Source organism: Quercus suber, unplaced genomic scaffold, assembly GCF_002906115.3.
Source record: "Quercus suber isolate HL8 unplaced genomic scaffold, Cork oak 2.0 scaffold_373, whole genome shotgun sequence".
Taxonomy (NCBI): Eukaryota; Viridiplantae; Streptophyta; class Magnoliopsida; order Fagales; family Fagaceae; genus Quercus; species Quercus suber.
Window position 1 is genome coordinate 294,106 of NW_027069825.1, and position 27,009 is coordinate 321,114.

The window sequence follows — 27,009 nt, forward strand, 5'->3', positions numbered from 1 at the left end:
TACATGAATCCCACCTAAATACAGGGTTACTAAGTGCTAAATTACAAGCAAATTGGCACAGAATAAAGCCAATAAGATGGTTGATAAATTTCAACCTTACAATATCTACAACACATTTCATTGTAATTCGTTTTTGATGTTTTGAACTCTATAGTTGGTTGTTTTCTGCTGCCTTCATTCACCCTTTTTTTTGCAGGCAAAATCGTCCATGGTGCAAAAGTTTCTACTCTTCTTGGACTCATAAAATTTACAAAAATATTTCCATTGCTCGGCGACTCCTCCCTCCGTATTGGCGTCAATTTTAAAATATGAAGGATTTGATTGCACAAACTCATCGAAGATATTCTGCAATTCTTACGCATAGTTTTGTTACTAGATTGGTCACAGTGCTTTGCATTGTACTATTTTGTTGGTGCTTTGTAATAAAGTGTGTTTCATTTGGTGCACCTTTTCTCTCCGGATCCTGTGTATCTCTTTGCTGTTATTGCACTCTTTATTTGACTGTGCTATTGATAGAAAGAAACCAATGTATTATAGGGGGGAAAATAGAATTTTTCCTCTAATGTCGGATTCTCATCTTGCTCTAAGCTACATATGTTCATCTCATTGCACTTGAAATGGTTTTCAGTGACATAGTTCCAGCAGATTTTATTAACTTTGACATATCTTCACTAATATAACTCAAATCATTAGGATACAGACTTTGTTATAATATGGTTTTCGAAAATTTATGGTATGTTCAATTCCCTTAACAAAATACACGAGGATTTATTTTTTCTTTGTGCCGAAAAGCATTCCTGACGAAGGCAAGTCAAAGTAAGAAAACAAATCACTTCCAAAAAACCAAAGAAGAGCCACCAAAGAAAAAGATAAAACACACACACAAAAAAAAAGGGGTGAGACAAAAAGAAGGGGAATAGAGAAAGAAGAGAGAAGGAAAGCAAGGCCAAAAGACAATTTTGCATTTTCCATTAATTTTAAAATGGTAATAGAATATGTATAATCTAGTTTATCATTTGAAAATCTAATTAAAACAAACACACAAATTTCACATCTAGACAGTATCAACACCCTAAAATAGAGAACATATGAGAAATTTATAATCTTGAAAACTAATTTCATAATCTAATATCTTTTTAAAAAATAATATTAGTGGTAAGAACATATGAAAATTGAACTATATATAGGAGAGTATGCGTGCTATACAAGTAAGTATCTTGTTAATAAGTTCCCTAAAGGCACAAATTAAGAATTAATAAATGCTAAATTATGAGTTGTGAGTATCAAAACTATAAGTCTAGTTGGTTGCCCAAAAAAAAAAAGAAAAAAGAAAAAAAAAAAAGAAAAAAGAAAAGTTTAAAGTCTTTTTTTTTTTTGGAGAAGAAAACAACAACATATATTTACGGAGAAATTAGCCACAATTAGCTAGAAGTACATCATTCATAAGTGGAAGAACATTCTCTATCTACACAAATACTAACATGTCTTGCGTGTCAAGCTAAGTTATATGTTACAAAATTACCTTGTCGACAGATATAAGAAAAATAGACATGATTCAAGGTAGCAGTAAACAATTGTGCATTAGTAATGAAGAGACCATAGGAGGCCAAGGAAAAGAAGAAAAGTTTAAGTCTTTGTTGTGTTTTATTGAGTTTATAATAGTCCAAGATAAAGACTAGCTCAAGAAAACAAACTGTCTATAATACGAACACACCTCTCGATCAATTGAGATAAGCCTTTGATTGACACTCGATAGAATGATATATCATAATCTAGATAACTTTTTATACGAAAGAGGTCAAAATTAAAGAAACTTCATCACAATGAGTTCCTAAGAACTATAGAGAATTTTGATCCGTAAGTGAGATGGAGAATCTCTACTAGCCTCACAAGTTCAAATTTGATAATTAGTGTAGGAAGCTTCTTCATTTTTTTTTTTTTGGTGAGAGATAGAGTTTCAACCTATGGCATCTAAACCTGATGATAGATTTTTATTATTAAACCAAAACCCAATCAATTTTTGGTGTAGGAGGAGTGTAGGAAGTTGATTGATCACTTTTTTTTTTTTTTTAAATGTAAAAGTTATTATTTTTATAGTACCGTTTATTTTGTATTATAAATTTATAATGTATTTTGTTTATAACGATTTTCATGGAAAATTGCTTGTTTTTTGGTTGGGTTCTTGAAAATACTCTAGATAAAAAATTTTCAGAATTAGGCTCATATGAAAAATCACAATTTTCTTATGTTTTTATGTAGCTATTAAATGAAAATTTTAATTTACCAATTTAAGTTATTAATACTGAAAAACTAAATCAACCTAAAAAGTAAGTACAATTTAGATAAGAGATACAAAAATTTATAAACTAAATTGATCAAATAAAAAATAAAAAATACTACTATTGGGACAAATTTAGATCTAGGTTACACCAATTAACCAATTTTAAACCAAGTTCAATTAATTATCCAAATTATGCAATGTGATTCAAGGCTCTAGTTAGAACAAATACACCATATCGCAATAAAAAATGTGGAAGTGAAAGAGACGGGTGATATAGTGACGAAGAGGAAATCCGGACTGGGAAAAAACTCTCCCTGGGATTAACCACCATCCCTAGAGGCAAAACAAATCAACTTATATAAAATAGATGTTTTACAATAAATTTAAACAAATCAACTTATATAAAATAGATGTTTTACAATAAATTTAACCCTAAATTTATTGCTACCATGTTTAGACTTACTAATACGATCCCACACAACTCTGAATTCTTGGATTATTCTACTTGTGGACTATGTTGAATGTTAACTCCTCACTCACTACTGCTTCAAGAACCCTTTTGAAGATTCACTCTAGCGGCTTGAATGTATACTAGAAACAACAACTTCAACTAGATCACTAAATCTTTAGAAATCTCGATACTTTGAGGGAGATTGGAAATCTCTAGGTCTAAATTAATGTGCCCTAGGTCTCCTTTTATACATTGGCTTGCAATACATGAAACCATGGTTGCACGACGGTTGAATGAGCTTAGTTAGGGTTTTTTCAACATGAATTTTGATTGGTCAAACTTGGCCCTCTATCGATCGACTTAAGTGAAGCTTGATTGATTGACTTGGTGTCAAGCAATAATCGAGGTTCCTTTACCTATAAAAATCCTTGAGTAGCAACTAGGACATGTCTTGATCTTCATAATAGCTTCAAAACACACTCAAGACACTACTAGAATGTTACATTTGTTCACAAGATTACAACCTAACACTATGGACTCAACAACTACAATTTAAAAAAATAAATAAATAATGATAAAGGAAGAAATAATTTTAAGGGTGTAAAGGGAAAAAAAAAGGGCCTAACCCATCCACTTACCAAATTATACATTCACATGCATAAATACAAGGTAACTTGGAAATTGTCTTTGTGCAGACTTCTAAAAGTTTGGGGTGATTTCCAAAATTTTAAGACATATCAACATCATTTTAGAGAGTTAGGAAGGTATTTTTGTCATCTCCATTATTTTTTGGGTGAAGGGAGGGGGGGGGGGGGGGGGGGGCTCTTTGTTCTATTTTGCAAGTTATTTATTCATATTTTAGGGGGGGGGGGTGGGGGGGGGGGGGGGGGGGGGGGGGGGGGGGGGGGGAAGAGTGGGATAATTTTAGTACTTTTGAAGGTTTTGAATATATTTCGGTCATTTTGGAGATTTTTAGGGTTTTGTTTTTGTAGTGTATTTTAGGGTTTTTTTTTGTAGTGTTTTGATTTTGTTGTGTTTTGTTTTTTCATTTTGGTGGTTTCCATGGCATTTTGATCATTTTAGAGCATTTGGGGTATTTTGGTCACTTTGAGATTTTAAGTGTATTTTCTTTGTTTGAATTTTTATTTTTTTTATTTTTGGATATTTTTTAGAAGTTCTGTTGTTTTAAAGAGAATGAGGGTTCTAAGTATGCAAGAGATGGAGGGTTTTTTTGTTTTTGTTTTTGAGACTAAAAATGGTTTACGTAGGTAGGGCAAATCATGGGTGCCTTGTCCCTTCTTTGTGGCAGCAAAACTTGTGCAAGGTGGAAGTAGGGCAACTGGGCAAAGTAGGTCAGGATGGAGCACGAGGTGGAGGCAATTTTCATGCTTAATTAGGTGACTTTGCCACTAATGAAATAGATATGAGAAAAAAAATAGTGAGGTTGCTAATGAAATAGAGTAAAAAACAATCACATCTAAGAGATGATAATAGAATATGTTTGATAAAAACTAAATTATATATATGATATATATTATATATATAATATTAATTAAATATATCAAATGAATAACTATATACCCACACACTTGGAGCGGGGGGATGGGGCTAGGCGTGGCCCAAGGGATATTGGGACCTAAGATGATGTCTAAATTGAGGTCTTTTATATATTCAAATTTAGTTAAATATATATATATATATATATATATTTTTTTTTTACTTAAAATCTATTCTTCTAATTTGTTTAGATGCAAATTTTTTTAGTTTTTTTAATGAATTTCTTGTTCATATGTAAGTTGGTCATCTAAATTTCTTTTTATAACTTTTTTTGAAAAATATTTTATTCTTTTTTTAGATTTTCCTTTATTATTATTATTATTATTATTATTATTATTATTAAATTGTATTCATTACTAGCAACAAGTTATCTAGAGAACCATTTTAAGACTTGATTAGTTTTTGACAAAACTTTATTTATTTATTTTTTGGATAACAACTAGTATGTGTGTGTATATATAAAGCTATTAAAAAAAAAAAACAATGAAACAAGCGGACATTGGTCCACCTCCACTATGCTAATCCCCTCCCCCGCTCCCCTCTTTTGTCTTTAATAAACATCACAACATTTTCCCAACAATAACACATCCTAGGTGATAATCTGTTATTGGTACTCTAAACAATTTTTACCTATCAATAACATATTGTTATTGACATCACATTTTTACCTATCAATAACAGATTGTTATTTAGGATTTGTTGTGAAAATATTGTAGATATAGCCTTACTCTAAACAATTTCTTTTGAGTAATGCTAGAGACACAACAATTTCACAAAATTCCTAAATTAACATAGCAAAAATTATTAAATTAGAGATTATGGAGAGCCCATGTGTGAGTTGATAGGTTAGTTTGGGAATGTTGTGGAATTATTATAATATTTTTGTTATGTCAATTGCATTACTATTTTTATTTATTTATCTACTGGCTAATAGTTGGGCTTAATTAATACCTTTATAGGTATAGAAATATCCTTATTGGTCTGCCTAATTGGTCTAGTGGTAAGCAAAACCTATCCCTATCATATCTCCTCTTCTGAGTGGGGAAAATTTGCACTAGATAAGGAAGGACAAGATGGGTTGAGTGGGAAAAAGAACATTAGCCAAGCTTACTTTTACGCTCATTTAGAAGAAGTTATAAGGTCCTCATGGTGGACAAGTGATGTGTTCCACTATTCCACTAAAAGACTCCCACCTGTTTAAAATTATTAAGTTGGAATTTTTTTTTTTAAACAGAAACTGATTACTGACTCAACAATTTTAAACAAGTGAAAGTCTTTTAGTAGAGCGGTGGACAAGTGACATGGTCTACCAGAGGGGCATAAAACATTTTCAACCCCAAAAGGATATTCTTCTTAATGATGTTTTTAAGTCATCCCAAATGCATGAAAATGAGTGCAATTATTTCCAAAAAATATTTTACGTCAGCAACAAAGAAGGCTTTAATTTGTGTAATAAGATGCAATATAGGCACTGTTGTTGGGTTATATATTTAATTTTTTTTTTCTCAATTTTTTTTTAAAATTCTATTAATTGTACACATGGTAGGAAAAGAGTAAGCCATGTGGAAAAGTGATGCTTACAAAGATTGCCGTATCATTTATGATCAACAATAGACTAATGCCCAAAGGAGTGACAAGTGGCATTATTCTATTGGACGTTGAAGACTGGCAGTTGCCTTGAGTGGTTTTGCTTTAATAGGAGTACATGAGACAAATGAGGAAAAGAAATAGTTACCTCGAGGCAGTTATAGGAGTATTTCCGGCCAAGGTTTATGGAAACGTACACAATAAGAATGTAACACGTGGCAAAAGGAACAAAATTAACTGCGAAAGCCTCTCAAGTATAAATAGATAGAGACATTCCAATAGAAAGGTCATGCACAATTAGACACAGAAATCCAGAATATGTATCATAGACAATTTGTAGTCAATCTATAGGCTTGCGAGGGCCTTTAAACGTGTAAGATTGTGATCTGGTTCATAATTGTAAACGGTTTATTATCAATTCGAGTGCATATCACTTCAAATGGGCTTGTTATTTTAGGCTATTTCCTTATTCTTACTGTTAACTTGTGTATTTTACATGAAAGTCCTATTAAGTTAAGCATAATTTAGAATTTTATACTTGAAGTCAGATAATTGCCTTCAAACCATTGTGAATCATTCTTGGTATAAAAATTGATTTTCACCCAAACAACTGTATAGTAATAGACCTGTTAGGTTAAACTTTAGACTCACCAATCACCCCATATTAGATTATAGTACTTTGTATTGCAAGTGGACACAAAATTATTTTACATGCACTACAAGTAGATCTTACTAAGATGAACATGTACTATGATATATTTATTATTTGTACATTTTAAGTGGAAGAATACCAATAAATGTTAGTTAAACTAAAGATCATGGGCATGATGTATAATAGACTTGAACATTAACTAGATTGAATCCTGATATCTCTAACGGTATCCCGAGCTTAATTGTTCACGTGCTCACGTCCACACACTACATCTTACTTCTTAGGAGCAAAGATCAACTCTGTACAACATGTATGCATAAGGAATTCAAAAAATAATATTATTATATGGACTCAATAGGTGTATATAGAAAGAAATTGATCATTGTACTAACCAATTTCAAAAATTATAGGTCTCATTCATAGACCCCAAATGTGATTCCACGTGAACTTGTCACACAGTCAGATCGAAATAAATATTCTGTGGGTATATATATTTCATGGGCTAATCGAAACTTCGTAAAGCTATACCTTTAAGTTGAGAAGGGGCCAAATCAATGATAAGAGTGGAAAGTTTTTCTCGTTTGGAAAATGACAGAAACCATTGACAATCACCAGAAGGTAATCTCTAAACAGTATAGCATGTAAGTATAATAGAAACACGTGACTTTCTAGACAACTCTCTCTCCCTCTGTAGGAGTCTTTTACTCTCGCCTAGCTAGTCGAGTATCTCTCTCCCTCTCACGCTGACTGGGTCTTCTCTAGGGTCCATCCCTCTCTTTCTCTCTCTCACGCTGTTTGGGTCTTCTCTCTAGCGCCGCTATGGAGCAAGCAGTGGTGGATGGTCTTCTCAATCTCTGTCGAACGAAAGAGGAGGAGGAAATCACCATCACAACGTGCTGTAGATCAGACCTGTTAGAAGAGTGCTCATTGAGTCTTTTCGGCAAGCTTTTGTCGAATAGACAACAAAACCAACATGTGCTGAAAAATACTCTGAGATCGGCTGGGAAAATGGGTTCCGATCTTCAGATTGTTGATGTTGGACATAATGTTTTGCAGTTCAAGTTTGGTTCAGAACACCAACTCAAATGGGTTGAGAAAAACGGCCCATGGAATTTCGAAAACAACCTTTTATTACTTAGTAGATGGAGAAGAGGTCTTACGGCATCCAAGATTGATTTTTTGCACTCTCCATTCTGGGTTCAGGTTTGGGGGCTCCCATTTGAAATGATGGATGATGAAGTGGGAAAGGAGCTTGGAAATAGTTTGGGGAAGTTCATTGAGATGGATAAAAGGTTTGTGCAAGTTGATCAAGCGAAGTTTATGAGGATTAGAGTTGATCTTCCACTGGAAAAACCTCTCCGACGTGGGGGGAAGATAACTAATATGGAGGGAGGAAAATTTTGGGTAACCTTCAAATATGAAAGGCTCCCAACTTTTTGCTTCCTGTGTGGCAGAATGGGGCATGATGATAAACATTTCCTAGAAACTTCAGATTGGCGCAACGCCCCAAGGCAATACGGTGACTGGTTAAGAGCAAATGGCAAGGTGGGTTTTGATAAGTCACGGTCTACCGGTAGTGGGGACAGAGATGAAAATGGGGGTGATAGAGATGCAGAAAACATTCAGACAATAGCCAGAAATTCTTAAGCGTCGACGATGGAAGGTGGTGAGGGTAGTTCTAGAATTCGCAGGAAGCAAACACTAAGTGACAAAGGGAGCATGATGGGATGGGAAGTCACGAGAAGTCCAATGTGTCAATCAGCACAGAAACTAGACGGACAGAACAACTCCATTCAAATTCAAATGGAACGTGCTCTTGAACAGAATACTTTCCCACGTGCCAACTTGGATGGCTCTCTAAATGGGCCCTTCGGTGTTATGGACAAAGATAGAAGGGCTGGTTATGTTTTATCTGATGTGGGCCAACAATTAAATGTTGAAAAAGAGATGATGGATGTTTCTAGCCCATCAAAGCCAAAGACAAGCCCAACGAACACTAAGAATTGTGTTGAGGACAACTTAAACCCAAAGGGTGAAGAAAATGGCAAGGCAATACGCCACTGGAAAAAAATAGCACGAGAAAAAGGTAAAAATAATAGCCCAACTTCTGAAATTCAAACTCAAATCTTGGGGCCAAACGGAGGGGAAAAATAACTTTCACAAAAGAAGAAGCTCCAACTCAGAAGAAATAGTGTTCGGAAACTACCAAGCTCTCCAATGAGAAAGATGAAAGATCAGTGGTGTCTGCTAGGCAGCACCGCCGGGAGCCATGAATCCCATAAGTTGGAACTGCCGAGGATTGGGGAATCCCTGATCAGTTAGGGCGCTGCATGATCTTGTGCGGTCTTGGAACCCCAAAATTGTCTTCCTTACGGAGACAAAACTAAAAAAGAATCGCATGGAAAGAATAAAGAATAGAATTGGGTTTGCAAATGGTCTGATTGTGCCTTGTGTTGGTAGAAGTGGGGGAATTGCTCTTCTCTGGACAAGGGAAATTAATTTGGAGATTAAAAGCTATACAAGATTCCATGTTGATGTAGTAATCTCTGAGACCAGCAGTGATTACAAATGGAGGTTAATCGGTTTTTATGGCCATCTAGAGACACATAAAAGGTACGAATCATGGCACCTTCTTGCTTTTCTTAATAGTCAATTCCAACTTCCCTAGTTATGTCTAGGTGATTTTACTGAAATTCTTTCAATAAATGAGAAATTTGGGGGAGCAAACCGCTCTTAGCATCAAATGGATGGTTTTAGGCATATTGTTAATTATTGTGGCTTCCATGATTTGGGCTATTGTGGTCTGGATTACACATGGAGTAATATGCAAGAGGGGGAGAATAGGATTTGCCTTAGACTTGATAGGGCTTTGGTTACCCCAGTTTGGTTTTCCAAATTCGAAGGGATGAAAGTGCACCATTTAGTGGATTCAACTTCTGACCACTGTGCATTACTTGTCCCTGATAACAGTATCAAGCATCGACCAAGGGTTAGACGTTTCCATTTTGAAGCTCAGTGGACTAAAAGGGAGGATTGCAAGGCCATTATTGAGGCCTCTTGGGGTTTTGGTGTGGATCTTAGTACTCTGGAAGGAATATCAGGAAATCTTAGAATCTGTGCTACTGAACTTTCCAAATGGAGTTCAATGGTATATGGACAGATTCCCAAGAAAATTCAGGATAAAAGAAATAGGTTGAATGCTTTTGCCATGCGAGAAAAAGATGAGGATTTGAGCTTGGAGATTAATAGGCTTAGGGGAGAAATTAATGATCTTCTTGATGATGAGGAAAATTATTGGGGTCAAAGGGCAAAAGCACACTAGCTTAAAGAGGGAGACAGAAACACTAAGTTTTTCCATGCGCAAGCATCAGAAAGGAGAAAACAGAATACTATTGTGGGCATTTGGGATGAGCAGGGAAGATGGTGTGATGATGAAGAAAGCATAGCCCAAGCTGCCATATCTTATTTTAACAACATATACAGCTCCTCCCACCCAAGCCAAATTGAGGAAGTAACTGAAGCTATCCCTTTTAAAGTGAGAGATGAATGAAAGTTTAATAAGGGAATTCACCAGAGAAGAAGTGGTGGCTGCTTTAAAACAAATTCACCCTAATAAGGCCCCAGGACCAGATGGTATGTCTGCTGTGTTTTTTTCAAAAATATTTGAGTATTATTGGCAGTAATGTTACTAACATGGTCCTAAATGTCCTAAACCATAACTTACCCATACCCGAGCTCAACAAAACCGATACCTCCCTAATTCCAAAAACAAATAATCCCAAAAGAATGACGGACTTTCGCCCTATCAGCCTTTGCAATGTAGTTTATAAGCTCATTTCTAAAATTCTTGCAAACCGTCTAAAACCTCTCCTTCCTCATATTATATCAGAAAACCAAAGCACCTTCACCTCAGATAGACTCATCACAGATAATGTGCTTGTGGCTTTTGAGTTGATGCATTACTTAGATCACAAAACAGTTGGGAAAGATGGCTTTATGGCTGTTAAACTTGACATGAGCAAGACGTTTGATAGAGTTGAGTGGGGTTTCATAGCAAAAGTCATGGAACAAATAGGGTTTTGTAACAGATGGAGAGACTTGGTTATGCAATGCATCACATTGGTATCATACTCAATCCTTATTAACGGGGCTGCTCATAGGAACATCTATCATTCGAGGGGTTTCCGTCAAGGTGACCCTCTCTCCCCTAGCCTTTTTCTTCTTTGTGCTGAAGGCCTTTCAGCACTTATACACCAAGCTGCCAGGAATAAGCTCATCACAGGCATCTCCATAAATAGGGGCTGCCCAAAGGTGACCCACCTTTTCTTTGCCAACGATAGCATCTTTTTTTGTAAAGCAGCTTTTGAAGAATGCCATTTGCTAAGATCAATCTTGAGGCAATATGAAGAAGCTTCGGAGCAGAAAATTAACACAGACAAATCCTCAATATTTTTTAGCCCCAATACAGCCCAAGAAACTAGAGATGAAATCTTTAACATTTTGGGCCATATGCAGAACTCGAGGCACATGAAATACCTTGGCCTCCTTTCTCTCATTGGAAGGTCAAAAAGTCAAGTCTTTGCAATATTAAAGGAGAAAGTTGGTCATAAGCTTGCGGGTTGGAAAGGTAAGCTTCTTTCTATGGGCGGGAAAGAAATTCTCATTAAGGCGGTGGCACAAGCAATTCCAACATACACTATGAGTTGCTTCCTACTTCCTCAAGGTCTATGTGATGATATGGAAATAATGATGAAGAACTTTTGGTGGGGCCAAAGGAAGTAGAAAACAAAGTTGGGTTGGATTTGCTGGAAGAGGATGTGCAATTCAAAGGCTTGTGGAGGGTTGGGTTTTAGAAATCTAAAAGCTTTTAACTTGGCCATGCTTGCCAAGCAAGCTTGGAGAATTCTTTCTAATCCGAGCTCTTTGGTTGCCAGGGTGCTTAAAGATAGGTACTTTCCTACAGGTGATCTTTTAAATGCTAAGCTTGGTTCTTCTCCCTCGTACTTATGGAGAAGCATTCATAGTAGCTTAGAAGTTATAAGGAGGGGAACCCGGTGGAGAGTTGGTAACAGGAAAAAAATCCATATATGGGAGGATAGATGGCTCCCAACACCTTCAACCTACAAAGTTATCTCTCCCCAGATCCACGATTTTGAATTCCCTTTGGTCTCCTCTCTCATAGACCTGGATACTAAATGGTGGAATACAGATGTTCTTCGCTCTACCTTTCTACCCTTTGAGGTGGAAACCATCTTGAAGATTCCTCTAAGTTATAATCTGCCACAAGACAAGCTTATCTGGATTGGAAATAAGAAAGGGGAATTTTCGGTGAAGAGTGCTTATCATATAGCCCATAGTATCATTGATTTGTATGAGGGGGGTGAAAGCTCTACTGGGGACCCTTATAGACTGCTTTGGAAGAAACTTTGGCTTCTAAACCTCCCTGGAAAACTTAAAATCTTTGCTTGGAGGGCTTGTGTAAATGGGTTGCCCACTTATGATAATATAAGTAAAAGAGGAATCTGTTGTAGCACTACTTGCCCCAGTTGTGGCTTGGTACCTGAGGATGTCAACCATGCTCTCCTTCATTGTGAAGCTGCCTCCCTTGTTTGGTGCTTTTGGTCAGATTATCCTAGACCTCCTCAGAGTCATAATTGGTCTTTCCACATAGCCTTACATTTATGTCATTCTAATGCTTCATAGGTCCTGGATTTATTTTTTGTATTATCTTGGGCTATCTGGTATAACATAAATAAAATAGTGCATAATGATTCTCCTCTTTCCCCATCTCAGGTTTGGCTTTTGGCAAATAGCACATTGGAGGACTTTAAAAAGGCTGCTTCCCTAGACATCATTCCTCCAAGGTATTCTCAAAATAGTTGGGAGGCTCCTCCTCTTGGCGTATTCAAAATCAACGTTGATGGGGCAACCTCTGACCAAGGAAGAAATTTCAGCATTGGAGTGATTATTAGGGACTCAAATGGACCTGTTGTAGCAGCTTTAAATAAGTATCTGCCAGGCAGATTTGCAGCAGACCAAGTAGAAGCTTTAGCATTGGAGCAAGGCATTTTACTTGCTAGGGAGTTGCAATTGTCTCGGGTCATCCTGGAGTGTGATGCACTTGCTGTGATTCAAGCCTTGAATGTTAACTCTACAGGTAGTGAGCTTGGCCATATTTTACAAGGAATTAGGCGTGTAAGTGAATCCTTTGAGCTCTGCACTTTCAGCATGTAAATAGGGATTTCAATGTTGTGGCGCATGAACTTGCACAGCTGGCTTGGAGAGAAGAATCTTCTTGCATGTGGAATGGGGTTTCCCCCCCTGCTGTGTTTTCGTTAGTCCACAATGACATGTTGTATCTGGCTTAATGCCCTGTTCTGTTTGTTTCTATGTTGTACTCCTTTCTGGTTTTATGCTATAAATCTTCCAGTTCAAAAAAAAAAAAAAAAAAAACAGTATAGCATGTATACAAATCAGAAGATAAGCTACTCCCAAAGCTTTCAAGCTCGTAACACATTTATCAAAAAAGATGGACTTAATTAACTTCAAGTGACAAAACTAGTAAATAGGCATATGGGTTTACTTCCAAATGGTGTTGAAGCTGCATTGGGCATCTTGGTGTTGCCCATAGTTGTAAGCATCGGTTACTTCTGTGATGGTCGCATGAGACGCAGTCAAGAAGACCCGAATTCATATCAAAGAGGGGGCTCTATATCAAGTGCTTATCAAGATTCTGCATCGTCCATGGAGCATGGACTCAATGAGACGAATCGTCATAACTTTCCAAAGCTTGTTTGTGCGCAAGCCAAGCTCCTGAAGAGTGACTCAACAGCATCCCGCTGCTCTATATGTTTGGAGGATTATGATGATAGTGATACTCTTAGGATGTTACCTGATTGTGGGCATCTCTTTCATCTCAAGTGTGTCAATCTATGGCTACAGATTCATCACTTATCCAATCTGCCGAAACTAGCCGGTCTCCTAATCAATCAGGCAGATATATAGTATGTAATTCTGTATTTACTTGTTTGAGATTTTTATTTTTTGTTGATATTTCGATAGTCGGGGGTGGGGGAATTTGAATCCTTGATCTCTCCGTTAGAAACCTTAAAAAGTGCCAATGAGTTGAATAAGAATTACAAGGTTCTTGGTTACTTGTTTGAGAAATTGATGAAAATTGATGAGGTTAGCTCATAAAAAAATAAAAAAATAAAAAAAAAAGGAAAAAGAAAAGAAAAGAATGATGAGATGGATGAAAGTTGAATTAGATTTATGAAACACTGTTAAGTTTTTAAACTTGAAGAGGTCTAAACCTTTTGTTAGGATGTATTGGTCAGATGTACAATTTTACATGATGTTTTTTATTATTGTTGTCAAAACGGAGCGGTCCGACTAGGTTAACTGAAAACTGGACTGAAATCCAGTTTTTTAAACATAGAGAACTTGATTTATTGGAAATTCTATGAACCCCTTAAACCGTGGTTGGACCGCACGGTTCATGCAGAACCAGTGGCATGAATCGTGCAGCCCAACTGCGGTTCAAGCATGCTTGTTAATTAAGAAAAAAAAAAAAAAATCAAAAAAGGGCGCTTACAAAGTTTAGAACCTAGGCACGGTCAAAGTTGGAGCAATTAAAAAAAAAAGAAATACTTAATGCAATTTTTTTTTTAATAAAAACAACTTAACACAATTCTATTCTACTTAATTAAATTATCCATCTCTTACAAGGAATAATAATAAAAAAAAATTATAGTCAAAATCCTTCAAAGATATTCAACTTTACTTCAAAAATTAATCATAAATTTTAATGTTTTCGTGGTTATTATTTTATTTTATTAACTTTGTTATTTAATTTGTAAATTTATGTTTGAAAATCATTAAATTTCCTTCACATATATAGATATGTTAGTCAATTTTGCCAGTTTTATAAATTTAATATCTATATTTGGGCTTTAATTAATTATTAAAGTAATTATGACATCATCACGGCTCGACCTTAGTCGAACCTTGGTCTGACCTTAAAAATCTTGAAACTCTCCATTTGCCGGTTCTTTGAATAGTCTGGGTCTAAAAACCATATTTTCCCATAGTCAACATGTATTCATGTTTTGGGTTTTGTTGACCTCTAAGATTTAGTGATTTACAAAAATGCTATGAAAAATTCAAAAACCCTTTAAGCAACTTACTATTTTCTTGGAGGTGTGTGTAATCCTGTGCCTTTCACACGTCAGTAAATTATATAGAGAAATAAGTTGGAGTGATCCCATGATGTTAGTTAGGATTTTGGAACCAAAAACCATATGAATCTCATGAAGTCTTAGCAATTACTTTTTTTTTTTTTTTTTGATGAACCAGCAATTTTATTAAACAAAAAACAGAACTACACAGACAAAGAAGGAGCCTCAGCTCTAATAACAGAAACAAAGCAATGCGGCCCCAGCCCCACATCAAAAGAGCCAAAGTAGTTGTTTGACAAAGACCACTTGGCTAAAACATGAGCAGCAACATTTGCTTCTCTAGCCACCCAACTGAATCTACAAATTGAGAAATTCAACTTTAAGGCTAAAACATTAGAATAGATGGTTTTAATTCTCCAAGGAACATCCGGGTTAGGAGAACTCAGTGCATCAATGCAGGACTTTGAGTCACTTTCGATGGAAATGGTGTCGACATCCAAGTTTGCTGCCAAGATGAGGGCCCAAATAATAGCTTCAGCCTCTGCTTGGAGAGGGAGAGTGGTGTTCACTCTTTTAGAACAAGCAAACACTACTTCCCCTCTCTAATCTCTAGCTACAGCAGCAATAGATGAACTCACAGAATTGCAAGCAGCATCTACATTGATCTTAATAGTGTCCCTATCTGGATTAGACCAAGCTGATTGAATCCTATTGCTTGTTGACCCCATCGGGATATCAAGAACCTTCCAAAACTCAGCAACAGATCTGGAAATCTTTAGTAAGGTCCTATCCAAATTTGGAGAACCTCCCGCAAATTGAACTTGGTTTCTTAACTTCCAGACCTCATCGCATATCACTGCACCGAATAATAAAAATTCTGCCTTGTTAGTTGAATTCAACCCAACTGTATCCGGAGGGGAGATTAATGTTTGAATGAATTGGGAGGAGGAGGAGAGGCCCAAACCATCAAATCTAAACCCCCAATGGCTGATGGAGAACCTCCCGCAAATTGAACTTGGTTTCTTAACTTCCAGACCTCATCGCATATCACTGCACCGAATAATAAAAATTCTGCCTTGTTAGTTGAATTCAACCCAACTGTATCCGGAGGGGAGATTAATGTTTGAATGAATTGGGAGGAGGAGGAGAGGCCCAAACCATCAAATCTAAACCCCCAATGGCTGTTGAACCAAATAGCTTTAGTCAATGGGCACATAACAAATAAATGGAGACAAGTCTCTTCTTCCATGCCACATAATGAGCAAGACGTGTCTCCAATATTTATATATCTAGCCAAACAGGATTTGGTAGGGAGAAGATTTGCTGCAATCCTCCATAAATGCATTTTTAGTCTCTCATGAATCTTGGTTTTTCAAATTTCTCCCCTTGACACATCTTGACTAATAGGTGGGTTCTCTCTCCGCCCAAGCCAATAAGCTGATTTCACTGATATTTGTCCATTAGAAGTGGCAGTCCATATCCACCTATCTGCTTGTGAGTGAAAGGAAATAGGAATTCTCTGAGTAGCTTTGGCAGTTTGTTCATCAAATAAGCTTCTGAGCTTATGGCAGTCCCATCCTTTATGACTTGGATTAATGAGTTGAGATACAATCAATGCACTGTCTGGATTAGAGCCTTCCTTTGGCCGAGGGATGAAAGAAGGTAAATCAGGGATCCACGGATCCGACCAGGTTCTAATAGAATTCCCATTACCAACTTGTAAGCAAGCACTTTGGGCCATAAGACGTTTTGTACCTTCAATGCTTCTCCAAGTGGGAGAAGAGATACCCGCTGTTTGGTGGTTCAGCCAGTTGGATCTAACCTTATATTTTGCTCTCAATAGCTTAACACAAAGACAGTTTTTTTCTGACAGTGTCCACCAAGCCAGTTTGGAGAGGAGAGCTTGGTTGAAATCCCACGCCTTCCTAAAGCCCAAACCTCCTTCCTTCTGAGGCCAACATAATGATGACCACGCCATTGGGGTCAAGTATTGTCCCTCGCTTGATTTTGAGTTCCACCAGAACCGTTTTATCACCCCATCCAATTGCTCACACAGAGCTTTAGGGAATTGGATGGTTGACATGTGATAGGCGGGAATGGACTGAGCGACTGACTTGATAAGGGTGGCTCTCCCTGCCCATGATAGGTTTTTACTTTTCCAGCCACTCAATTTATTTTCCAATCTTTCCTTCACTGGTTGGAGATCCTTGCATCTATTGGAAGTGAAGAAAAGTGGAACTCCCAAATATTTTGAATTAGGTGGGAGCCTATTGAGACCCCAACATGATTTTATTTGATTTAAGAATTGTCGACTAACCCCTTTAGAGGGAAAAATTCCAGATTTCTCCACATTAACTTTCTGCCCTGACCATGAGCAGTATTTCTCTAGGCAGATCTTGAGAGAAGATAATTCAGACATCTTGGCCTTGGAAAATAAAATGACATCATCTGCATAGCACAATTTTGAGATGGGAGGAGCATTACTAGACACTTTAATTGCAGTAAGCTACCCACGATCCACTTCTCTACTAATAAGCCTCATCAGTACTTCACTTCCCAAAATAAACAAATATGGTGACAGTGGATCTCCCTGTCTAAGGCCTCTAGAAGGGGTGAAGCTTGGGCATTTACCACCATTAAGCAGCACTGAGTATTGCACAGTGGACAAACATTGATTGATCAGATTTGTAAACTTGTTGCTGAACCCAAATGCTTTGAGAGTTAGAGATAAGAACTTCCATTCCATCCGGTCGTAAGCCTTTTGAAAGTCTATTTTAATGCCCAAGAATCCTTTCTTCTTCTTTGTTTTCTTGAAACCATGCACAACTTCTTGGGCAATTACTACATTTTCAGCGATCCATCTATTAGGGACAAAAGCCACTTAAGCTGGGTCAATCATACGTGATAAGAGAGGCCTTAATCTGCTCACAATGATTTTAGATATCACCTTATAGCAAACATTACACAGGCTGATAGGGCGGAACTGATTGAAATTGCACGAGCCATTTTTCTTGGGAATAAGAGCAATGAATGTTTCATTAAGCTCTCTGAGAATCCTTCCACCTCGAAAGAAACTTTGTGTAGCTGAAATTATGTGCATTGCCTGCCGTAAATTATGTTAGTGACGTTAGGTAAGATGCAAGGGACATTTCACTTGTCAAGCTGATGCAAATAATCTTCGCAAAAATAGTATTTTTATCAAAAGCCTCCTCTCATTTTTTATTTTTATTTTTTAATTTGTTAAGAAATATATAATTACTAAATATATCTCTCCTCAACCTCCCTTCTTGGGCTGGAACCGAGTTCCAACATACCCCCATGCCCCATGCGCTAAAGTGCATATATAGGGAGATACCATCGATCAGGACTAAGAGCATTCGCATCAGCTCTGGTATATATGTGTAAAATACACATTTTGATCACTTTTACACATTTTGAACCAAAAAACACTCCACATCAATCCTTTTAAAATCATGTAAACTTGTGAAAATTTATCAACGAGCTACAGTACCCGTGTATATTTACACGAGCACTGTAGCTCATGTATTTAATTTTTTAATAATTTTTTCTCCCTCCTCTCTAACTGACGCTCATCTCCTACCTCTCTTCCCCAACATCCAGCGCGCCAGAATCAACTGAAAATGAACCCAAACAAACCCACACACAAACACACCCGCACACAAACAAACCCAAACGGACAGAGATATCAGTGCTTATCGGAGCGATCTGGGTCGCCGGAGCTCGTAGGTCGGCCGGTGAAGCGTGGAGCGGCCAATGAAGAGAGGATCTGGATCGCCGGAGCTCGTGGGTCTTGCTTGAGCTCGTGGATCGCCGATGAAGAGAGGATCTGGATCGCCGGAGCTCATGGGTTTTGCTTGAGCTCGTGGATCGCCGATGAAGAGAGGATATGGATCGCCGATGAAGCGTGGATCGCCGGAGCTCGTGGATCGGAGTTAGGGAGATCGGAGCTTGTGATCGGAGCTGTGGATCGAATAGAGCTTGTGATCGGAGATGGCTATAGAGAGATAGACCGAGAGGGAGACCGAGAGAGATAGACCGAAAGGGATACGAGAGGGAGACCGAGAGAGATACGAGAGGGAGACCGAGATAAACCGAGAGGGAGACCGTGAGAGATAGATGGGTATAGAGAAATAGAATCAGAAAAAATGGAAAGAGAGAAAGAGAGAGAGAGAGAGAGAGAGAGAGAGAGACAGAGCACATATAAAAGGGTAGGTGGGAAATAATAAAATAATTGAAAAAATTGATTATTTAAATAGAAGAGGGGATAGAATAGATGAACTGATGTGGGTGAATTGTAAAAGTGAATGTGTAAAATAGAAAAAGTAGGTTTTTATGTGCAAAATAGACACAAATTTTACATGAGTTGATGCGAATGCTCTAATAATGAGTTTGGTAAAAGCCTCCTTGTTGAGCATTATTGAGCGTACTCATTACTCACCTTATCTTTATACAAAAGTTAAAGACTTTTAGGGCATCGCATATATATGAAATGAATCCAGCCTCGTCACCCACAAAGTGTTTGACAAGTTTCCTAAAGCTAAATTCAAGTTTGCTTCAATTTTTTTCTTTGATCTGTTTATGTTGTTGTGGATTTTCATTATTGTCCAAAATCTATTTGTTGATCCTCATTTGACACTTTTGAGGTTGGAAGAAAAAGAGGGGGCCCTTTTTTATAATAAGCTATATCTTCAAGTCAAATTTAATAAGTTGATATGGTTATATCATTGCTATTTTCAACCTGGTAAATGGATGGAATTGACTTAGTTTGTTGGGCATTAACTGCAAGACAATGAAAGTTCTCAAATTGAAGGATTTACATACACAAAGTGTTATTTTTGTTAGGTTAAAAATTATTACAAATATGTGTATACACATTTTTGTGTGTGGAAAGAACTGCACACACACACACACACATATATATATATATATATATAAATTGAAGTGTAGTATTTATTTTTACTATACTCCTGTTGAGTCACATCAACAGCCACATTATCCCCCCATTTTTAATATTCTCTCTCTTATTTTAAACTCTCTCTTTTCTTATTAATTTCTCAATTGTTATACTTTATCTAACTTTTCCCTTCTTTTTTCATCTCTCCACTACTATATATCATAGTATCACTTTTTCTCTATCCTTTTATCTTCCTATAATTTTTGTTTTTCTTATTCCCTTCCTCCTACTATAAATTTACAAATCTCTTTCCCATTCTATACATAGTTTTCTCACACACAAAATGCTCTCTCTCTCTCTCTCTCTCTCTCTCTCTCTCTCTCTCTCTCTCTCTCTCTAATCAACTCCCATCCTCCAAAATAGGGCTAAACCCCCTGCTTTGCCCATCGCATCCACACAGAATGAACCAAAAAAATTCAGCTTAGATTTTATCTTATCTATTCTAGTTGACTTTAATTTTGTTTCAGATGGGAATACTAGATCCGGGCATGACACACGGATTAACTCCTTTATAGCTCGGATAGTCAGAGCTCTGCAAGCACCCCGACAATTCCAAGCGAGTGCTCTCATGAATTTGCACCTTTGATCTTACCAAACCCGAGCTGAATTAAAACCCCAATCAATTCGGAGCCATTACAGGGTGGAATGACCTCCCTTCACTTCAATCGCACCCCTTTCCACAGCACATACTTCACTACACGAACTCAACCAACAAGCTACTAGTAATAGAATATATAAAAGCAGTATATAAAGTACTTACAATATGGGCTTTCTCAATTTTCAGATAGGGTCCTTGATGCACGGACTCAACGATCCCAATACCAGCCGTGTAAAACAACTGCCACACACAGGAGGCAATCCATCCTGCACTGCATCCAGGAGCCACAGAGGGGCAAGAAATAGCCACTTCCCGAAGCAAAGCTAGCGAGAATGGTAGAGAAAAGCTCATGCACATGATAACGGCTGAAGCTTATCGTACGCCGAGAGAGAAGGAGAGGCTGGGCTCTCAGATGAACACAGAAGGCAATCCACCCCACACAGCAGCAAGGAGCCACAGAGGGGCAAGAAATAGCCACTTCCCGAAGCAACGCTCGCGAGAAAGGCAGAGAAAAGCTCGCGCGCACGATAACGACTGAATCTTATCGTACGCCGAGAGAGAAAGGAGAGACTGGGCTCTCAGCTTTTGGGGTCTATGCTCTAAGGAAAGGACATAAGTCTTAGCAATTACTTGAACAACACCTTAGCTTAACAAAACATCTGTTGTATATACTAACATGAAAGAACCATCCTGACTAATATAATCAAAGGCATCTAGCTGAGAGTTGGGTCGTATATTATATAATAGTAATTTTATTGTATGACATGATATGGTTGTGTTAAATGAACGTCATAATTTTTTTTTTTTTTGCATTTTTTATCATTTTCTTATCTAGTCATATGGCATGTTATAAGTACATTAAAATTATTACATAATTTATTCATCAAAATTCTATTACAAAGTGAATCTAATTTATGCCCCCAACGATCCAAATTATTTGATTAACAGTTGATTTTTGTTTGTGCTAGAGTTGACAATTAATTTGTCAATGAACATACCACAGTGACATAGCCACAATCCCCCCCCAAAAAAAAAAAAACACACACACACACACACATACAAGGATTTGGTGATTAATTATTGGAAATTTATTCAAGAACAATTTAAAAGAAAAACCACCATGGTGGTAACCAATCTTATAGAAAATTTCACTAAAGAAAAATAATTACAATTAGTTCATATTTACAATACCTTTTGTAACCTAGACTATCTGTAATCGAAACAAACGGCCTATTCGCCTCCCACTAAGTGGCCCTAGAACTCTTTTACAAAATCTCTCCTCCATGAATGAACTCGTTCGCAACTACTAGAAACCCAATACTCCGAAGAAGTCTTTGAAGGGGTTTACGCACTAGTGAACTCATATTGGTAGAGGTAAACAAATTCTGTGTTTGAATGACAACCTCACTATAAAAGAAACTCCAGATGAAACTTATGAGAAAGCTCAAGGACATGCTCACGGTCTCAATGGAAACTCTAGATGGAATTTTTTTTTATTAGTCTGCGAATGGTATCTGGTTAATTAGGGTCCATTGATGAAAGTAGGATAGTTGAAATGAAATGAGGTTAAAGTTTGGATGGGAAATTTCAAGATGATGGATTTCTAGTTCTAGGGGATGAAGTTAGTTTCAATCGGGCCTCTCTAAATGTCCATCAAATCTAACTCTACTTCTCATCATTCCACTTTTGTTTGGACTAGTTCGAATTTCTAATGTTTCCTAACACTACACTTTGAGGCCCGCTTGGCAAATTGGGTGTTCTCTTCTGCTTTATGGGCCATAATCGATATTTTCATATGGATTCTATTATAATATTGTTATAAGAGATTAAAAAAAAAGGAATTTATTTTAAGCACTCCTTGTTTTTGTTTTTAAATATTGGTGCTCTCATCTCATGCATTGTTATTCATCATTTCATGTTGAAGATTTAATAAGCTATTTCAATTTTACTAATGAGAACAAAATTAGAAGTGACAAGATGTCTATCTAGTTTAATCCCTGTAGCTATGTTTAAGTGATTTCATCTACAAATAATCTCAGCAATATATATAAAAGATAAAATTGGATGAGTGCGGTCAACTAAGATGGGATGTCACAAACCCTATCTCAAATGACCTCACCATAGTTTCATCATCATCCAAACCATTAATTTATGGTCACTCAACCCATCATGAATTTGTGAGTAATGGACCCTCAATTGATCATGCAAGTTATTGGTTGTTTTTGACAAAGAAAAAAAAAATTGTGTTAGCAATAATCAATTATATATCAACCAACTGTCATCTTAACATAGTTCTTACATTAATAAAATAAAGGTAACGAGTCCTAATTAACTAAAAATCAGCCTACTAGTGGTGTTTACATTATTACTCTCGATCTCATCGCTAAACTCTGCTGTCCCTGTACTAACTTTCTATTTATTATTATTATTTTTACCTATTCACACCCGTCATTCTTCTCTTTGATAACTTTATACTATGTTTGGAAGTTTAGAGAGGGAGGAGAGTAGAGAGGATTAGAGAGGAGGAGAGTAGTGGGGAGGAAAGTAGAGAGGAATGGTTATCTTCTACTTTGTTTGGATGTTTTTAAAATTAATAAGAGAGAAGGGAGTAATTAGCCCATCATCTTATTTGGATGTTTTAAAAATTAGAATGGAGAAGAGAGGAAATGATTTAAATAGACAAATTTACCCCTATTTGAAAATGGACTTGCAACATTGGTCTATGATTAATTTATTAGTTTTGTAAAGTCTTGAACTTGATTATCATTCGTCCAAATCTTAGAATAAACACGAAACCACGATTTTCAACAACTAGTGCAGTTTATACATACAAATGCGTATCTAAAAATTCTATTATGATAGATCATACCAAAAAAAAAAAAAAAATTGCTAATTAAAAAAATACAAGAGAAATTGCAAATTATGATTTTTTTTTTTAAAGTACTAACATATTACGAAAAATCATCAACCAAATTAGCCTACTATATCTAAAATTCAATAATTAACATGTTAATTTCCTGAACAAAACGCACATAACAAGCCAAAGTTGAAGCAAATCCATAAACTTTAGTAGATTTTTCTTAATTCAAAAAAAAAAAAAAAAAGAAAGAAAGAAAGAAAGAAAGAAAACGAAATGCTTAGTGCACTGTTTGGTTGTCGAGAAAGAAAGAAGAGAAAAAGAAATGATAGAGAAATTGACAAACCTTGCCAAGAGTGTGAGTGAGAGCGGAGCCGGTGACGCCAGCATCGACAATGATAACGTTGGCATCGGCGGATCTACATTCTCTGTTAGTGGCTACCGCTGCCACGACGACGCAGTTCACTGCCTTATTTCGTGCCTCTCCAGTGACCTTTTTATTCGTGGTGACGAAGCTATAAATTGCAATGACGAGTGCGAAAATCGAGACGACGATTGCTCCCAACGTGTACTGATCCAAAGCCACTGCCACCAATGAATGTCCGAGCCCAAGCAAATGCCCAATCTCGTGCACAGCCACCGACTTGAGATCGATCACCGCAAGCAACGTGGACTTGGTGACGTCGTTGTCAACAACTCACGACTCGACAGCTTCTAAATAGTGAGATTCAATTTTTTTTTTCGTTCTCCTTAAATTTTCTCAAGAAACAAACAAAGATTATTTATATAATCGGTTTGTAATTTTGTTAATTTAAAAATGGTAAATTGGGGAATTCATTTGGTCAATAATTTATCTACTCTACTCTCTCTCCAAATCTCTCCAATTTGAGGGAATTAAAAATGAAGGATTAGAGCTAGTTGAAACCCCTCTAAACCCCTCCAAACCTCTCCCCCTCATTCTTTAAAAAATTTCTAAATAAGGTAATTGAATTACTCTCCCTCTTTTTTTAAACTTCCAAACAGGCCATTAGAGTTTCAACTTTCTCAATGCTTCTTTGCCTCCCCTCATCTTTCTTTTCTTCTTGTTTTATCTTATGTTGCACGGACATAACTAAAATGGCCAAGCACCTGTACGTACCCGTGTGGGTACTTATGCAACTTAAGTTTTTAATTTATTTGAACTCTTAATTTGTATTTTAGACAATATTTTATGGATGTCATAGTATTTCCTTGCTTATTTCAATTTTATATATGTTTTCAAGCATTTTATTGTTGTTACTTAATTTTAAAATCTAATACAAACATATTATGTCCAAAAATATTTAAAATATACCTAAAAATAATTAATTAATTACCATATCTTTGACCTGTCGTCGTACCCTAGTTTTTAAGAAATGTTATAACCCATACACGTATTCGTGTCAATACTCTTACAACTTAGGGCTTGTTTGAATTAAGGGGAGAGAGAGGGGGAGTGAAGAGGAGAAGAGTAAAGTTGGCTGAAAATAATTTAATTTTGAGCCAATTCTACTATCTTCTACTCTATTCCCTCTCCCTCCTCCTCAATTCAAATAGACCATTAGATTTTATAGTTATGAAGGGCCCAGAAGATGTTGATGATATCATTGTTCTGATTGGATGGATCTGGCGGTGTACGCTTTTGGGGCAGCTCAAGCCGAATGCCTTCTGTGGGTAAGCTATTGTCCTAGAACAGAATTGGAAGAAAAATTGATAAAGGAGAATGTATCAAAATTGTGAAATTGCTTTCATGCATGAAACGTACAAAAAGAGTGGCTACTGTATTTGAGTGTTCACACAATTGATTTTATGACGACAAAATTTTGGATACAAGTCCATAACCTTCTTCTAGAGAGGCAACCGAAACAATATCTGAAAGAAATCATGGAAGTCAAAGTGTAGGATAGCGGAAACAATGAATATTTTTGTTTTTATATTATAAAAAAAAAAATTGCATTCTTTTTACGTATGGCTTTTACTTAATCAATCTTACAATTAAGTAGGATCTTTGTAAGTGTTCTATACTGTCACTTATTGCCTCTTACAAAATATTGATGAGACTATAATGGAAACTCGTTGGGTAGTTTGTGTTACAAGAAAACAATACTCAAATATCAAAAATCTAAATGCGCTAATGAAATTGATGAGAAAATTAAGAAAGATATATTTCTTGTTCTATACAATACAGCGTATTAATATAATCATCACCATTTACAAAAATGAGCACTTGCCAAGCCAAGAGATGCAACTCTTTCACCGTGGGTATAAGTCAAGGCATTGGGCTAGACAGGACTCACTATGGGCACATTTATTTTAAGCAAGGTTTTCAGATTTGGACCGTTCATTGAACCGTAAAAAGGAGAGGTTCAAAGTTTTTGAGGTCGAATCGAGGTCGAACTGGGGTCGAATCATGATGTCGTCATAATTAATTAAAGCCTAAATATAGATATTAAATTTATAAAACTAGCAAAATTGATTAATATATCTATATATGTGAGGGAAATTTAATGATTTTCAAGCATATATTTAACAATTAAATAAGAAAGTTAATAAAATAAAATAATAACCATGAAAACATTAAAATTTATGATTAATTTTTGAAGTAAAGTTGAATATCTTTGAAGATTTTTAATTATAATTTTTTTATTCCTTGTAAGAGATGGACAATTTAATTAAGTTGAATAAAATTGTGTTAAGTTGTTTATATAAAATTTAAAAAAAAAAAAAAATTGCTAAGGGGTTGGGCTGCACGGTTCTTGCCATCGGTTCGTGCGGTCCAACCCTGGTTTTAGGGGTTCACGGAATTAACAAAAAATCCGGTTCTTTATGCTTAAAAAACTGGTTTTCATCTCAATTCTCGGTTTTCACGGTCCAACCTCTTGGTCTGGTCTAGTTCTGAAAACCTTTTTCTGGGGGGGGGGGGGGGGGGGGGGGGATATTATTGATAATTTTTTGTTGTTGGGCTAATTTTTTTGGAGCTAGTATATTTTGTTTTAGATTTGAGATCTATAAAAAATTTTTTATGGCCTTTAAAATGAGGAAAATACTAGAGTTACAATTTTTTATTTATTTTTTATTTACAAATAACTGATGTGGTGAGTAATTATTGATAAGTAAAAGAGTGATGTAAATGGTGGAGCCAGATATATGAGCCAATAAAAATTTGCTACCTCAATAGTTTTTTAAAATTTTCAAGAAAAGTGTGTGGCTATAGCATTACTCTTAAGGGAATTAATGGTATTGTTATGGGTTTTGTGATAAAACTTTTGAAAAGGTATGTTTAAGGAGTCATATTTCTAATATATAAATGTTGGAATTATCCAATCACCAAAATATATTAATTAGCGAAATTATGCAATTATCCAATTACAATGTGTTGGGCACAACCATTTCACCATTAGTGAAAATTTGCAACGATCCAATTACAACGTGTTAGGCACAACCATAGTGCCAAAACTAAATTCCATGCAAGCGAAAAAGTAAGTTTCAAGACACAACAAAATGATCAGAAAAACGTACAATGGGCGATACATAGGTCACCACTCATTGAAGAATCCACTAACAAAGATTAAGGTTACAAGTACAAGGAATATACTTGATCCCAAAGCACCTATGTACAATAGAATCTACTGAATTGTCTAGGTGCAACTCTAACCTGGTTGGACTACTTTTCTTAGTGACCTTTGTTGTGCACGAATATCCAATTTGTGACTAACTTCTCAATCAACCTTCTTAATTGTAGAAGTTGTTAGTGTAGATATCTTTACAGCAAACACGCTTTAACTTTGAATTGTAAGAAGCTTGGCACAAGAAACCCAAGGCGCACATAAGGTTGTAGTAACTTCTCTCAATATGC

At 36.3% G+C, this 27,009-nt stretch overlaps 1 protein-coding gene across 1 annotated transcript; it reads left to right on the forward strand.

The window, feature by feature from the left end:
- Positions 1–13,101: 13,101 nt before the first annotated feature.
- LOC112028601 (putative RING-H2 finger protein ATL71) lies at positions 13,102–13,533 on the forward strand. The gene has a single exon (XM_024061297.2). It carries the CDS (start codon positions 13,102–13,104, stop codon positions 13,531–13,533), a length of 432 nt encoding a protein of 143 aa, XP_023917065.2.
- The last annotated feature ends 13,476 nt before the right edge of the window (positions 13,534–27,009 follow it).

Bases quoted from the DNA above. Each gene is read 5' to 3' on its own strand.
- LOC112028601 (XM_024061297.2), top strand. From the start codon at position 13,102: ATGGGTTTACTTCCAAATGGTGTTGAAGCTGCATTGGGCATCTTGGTG.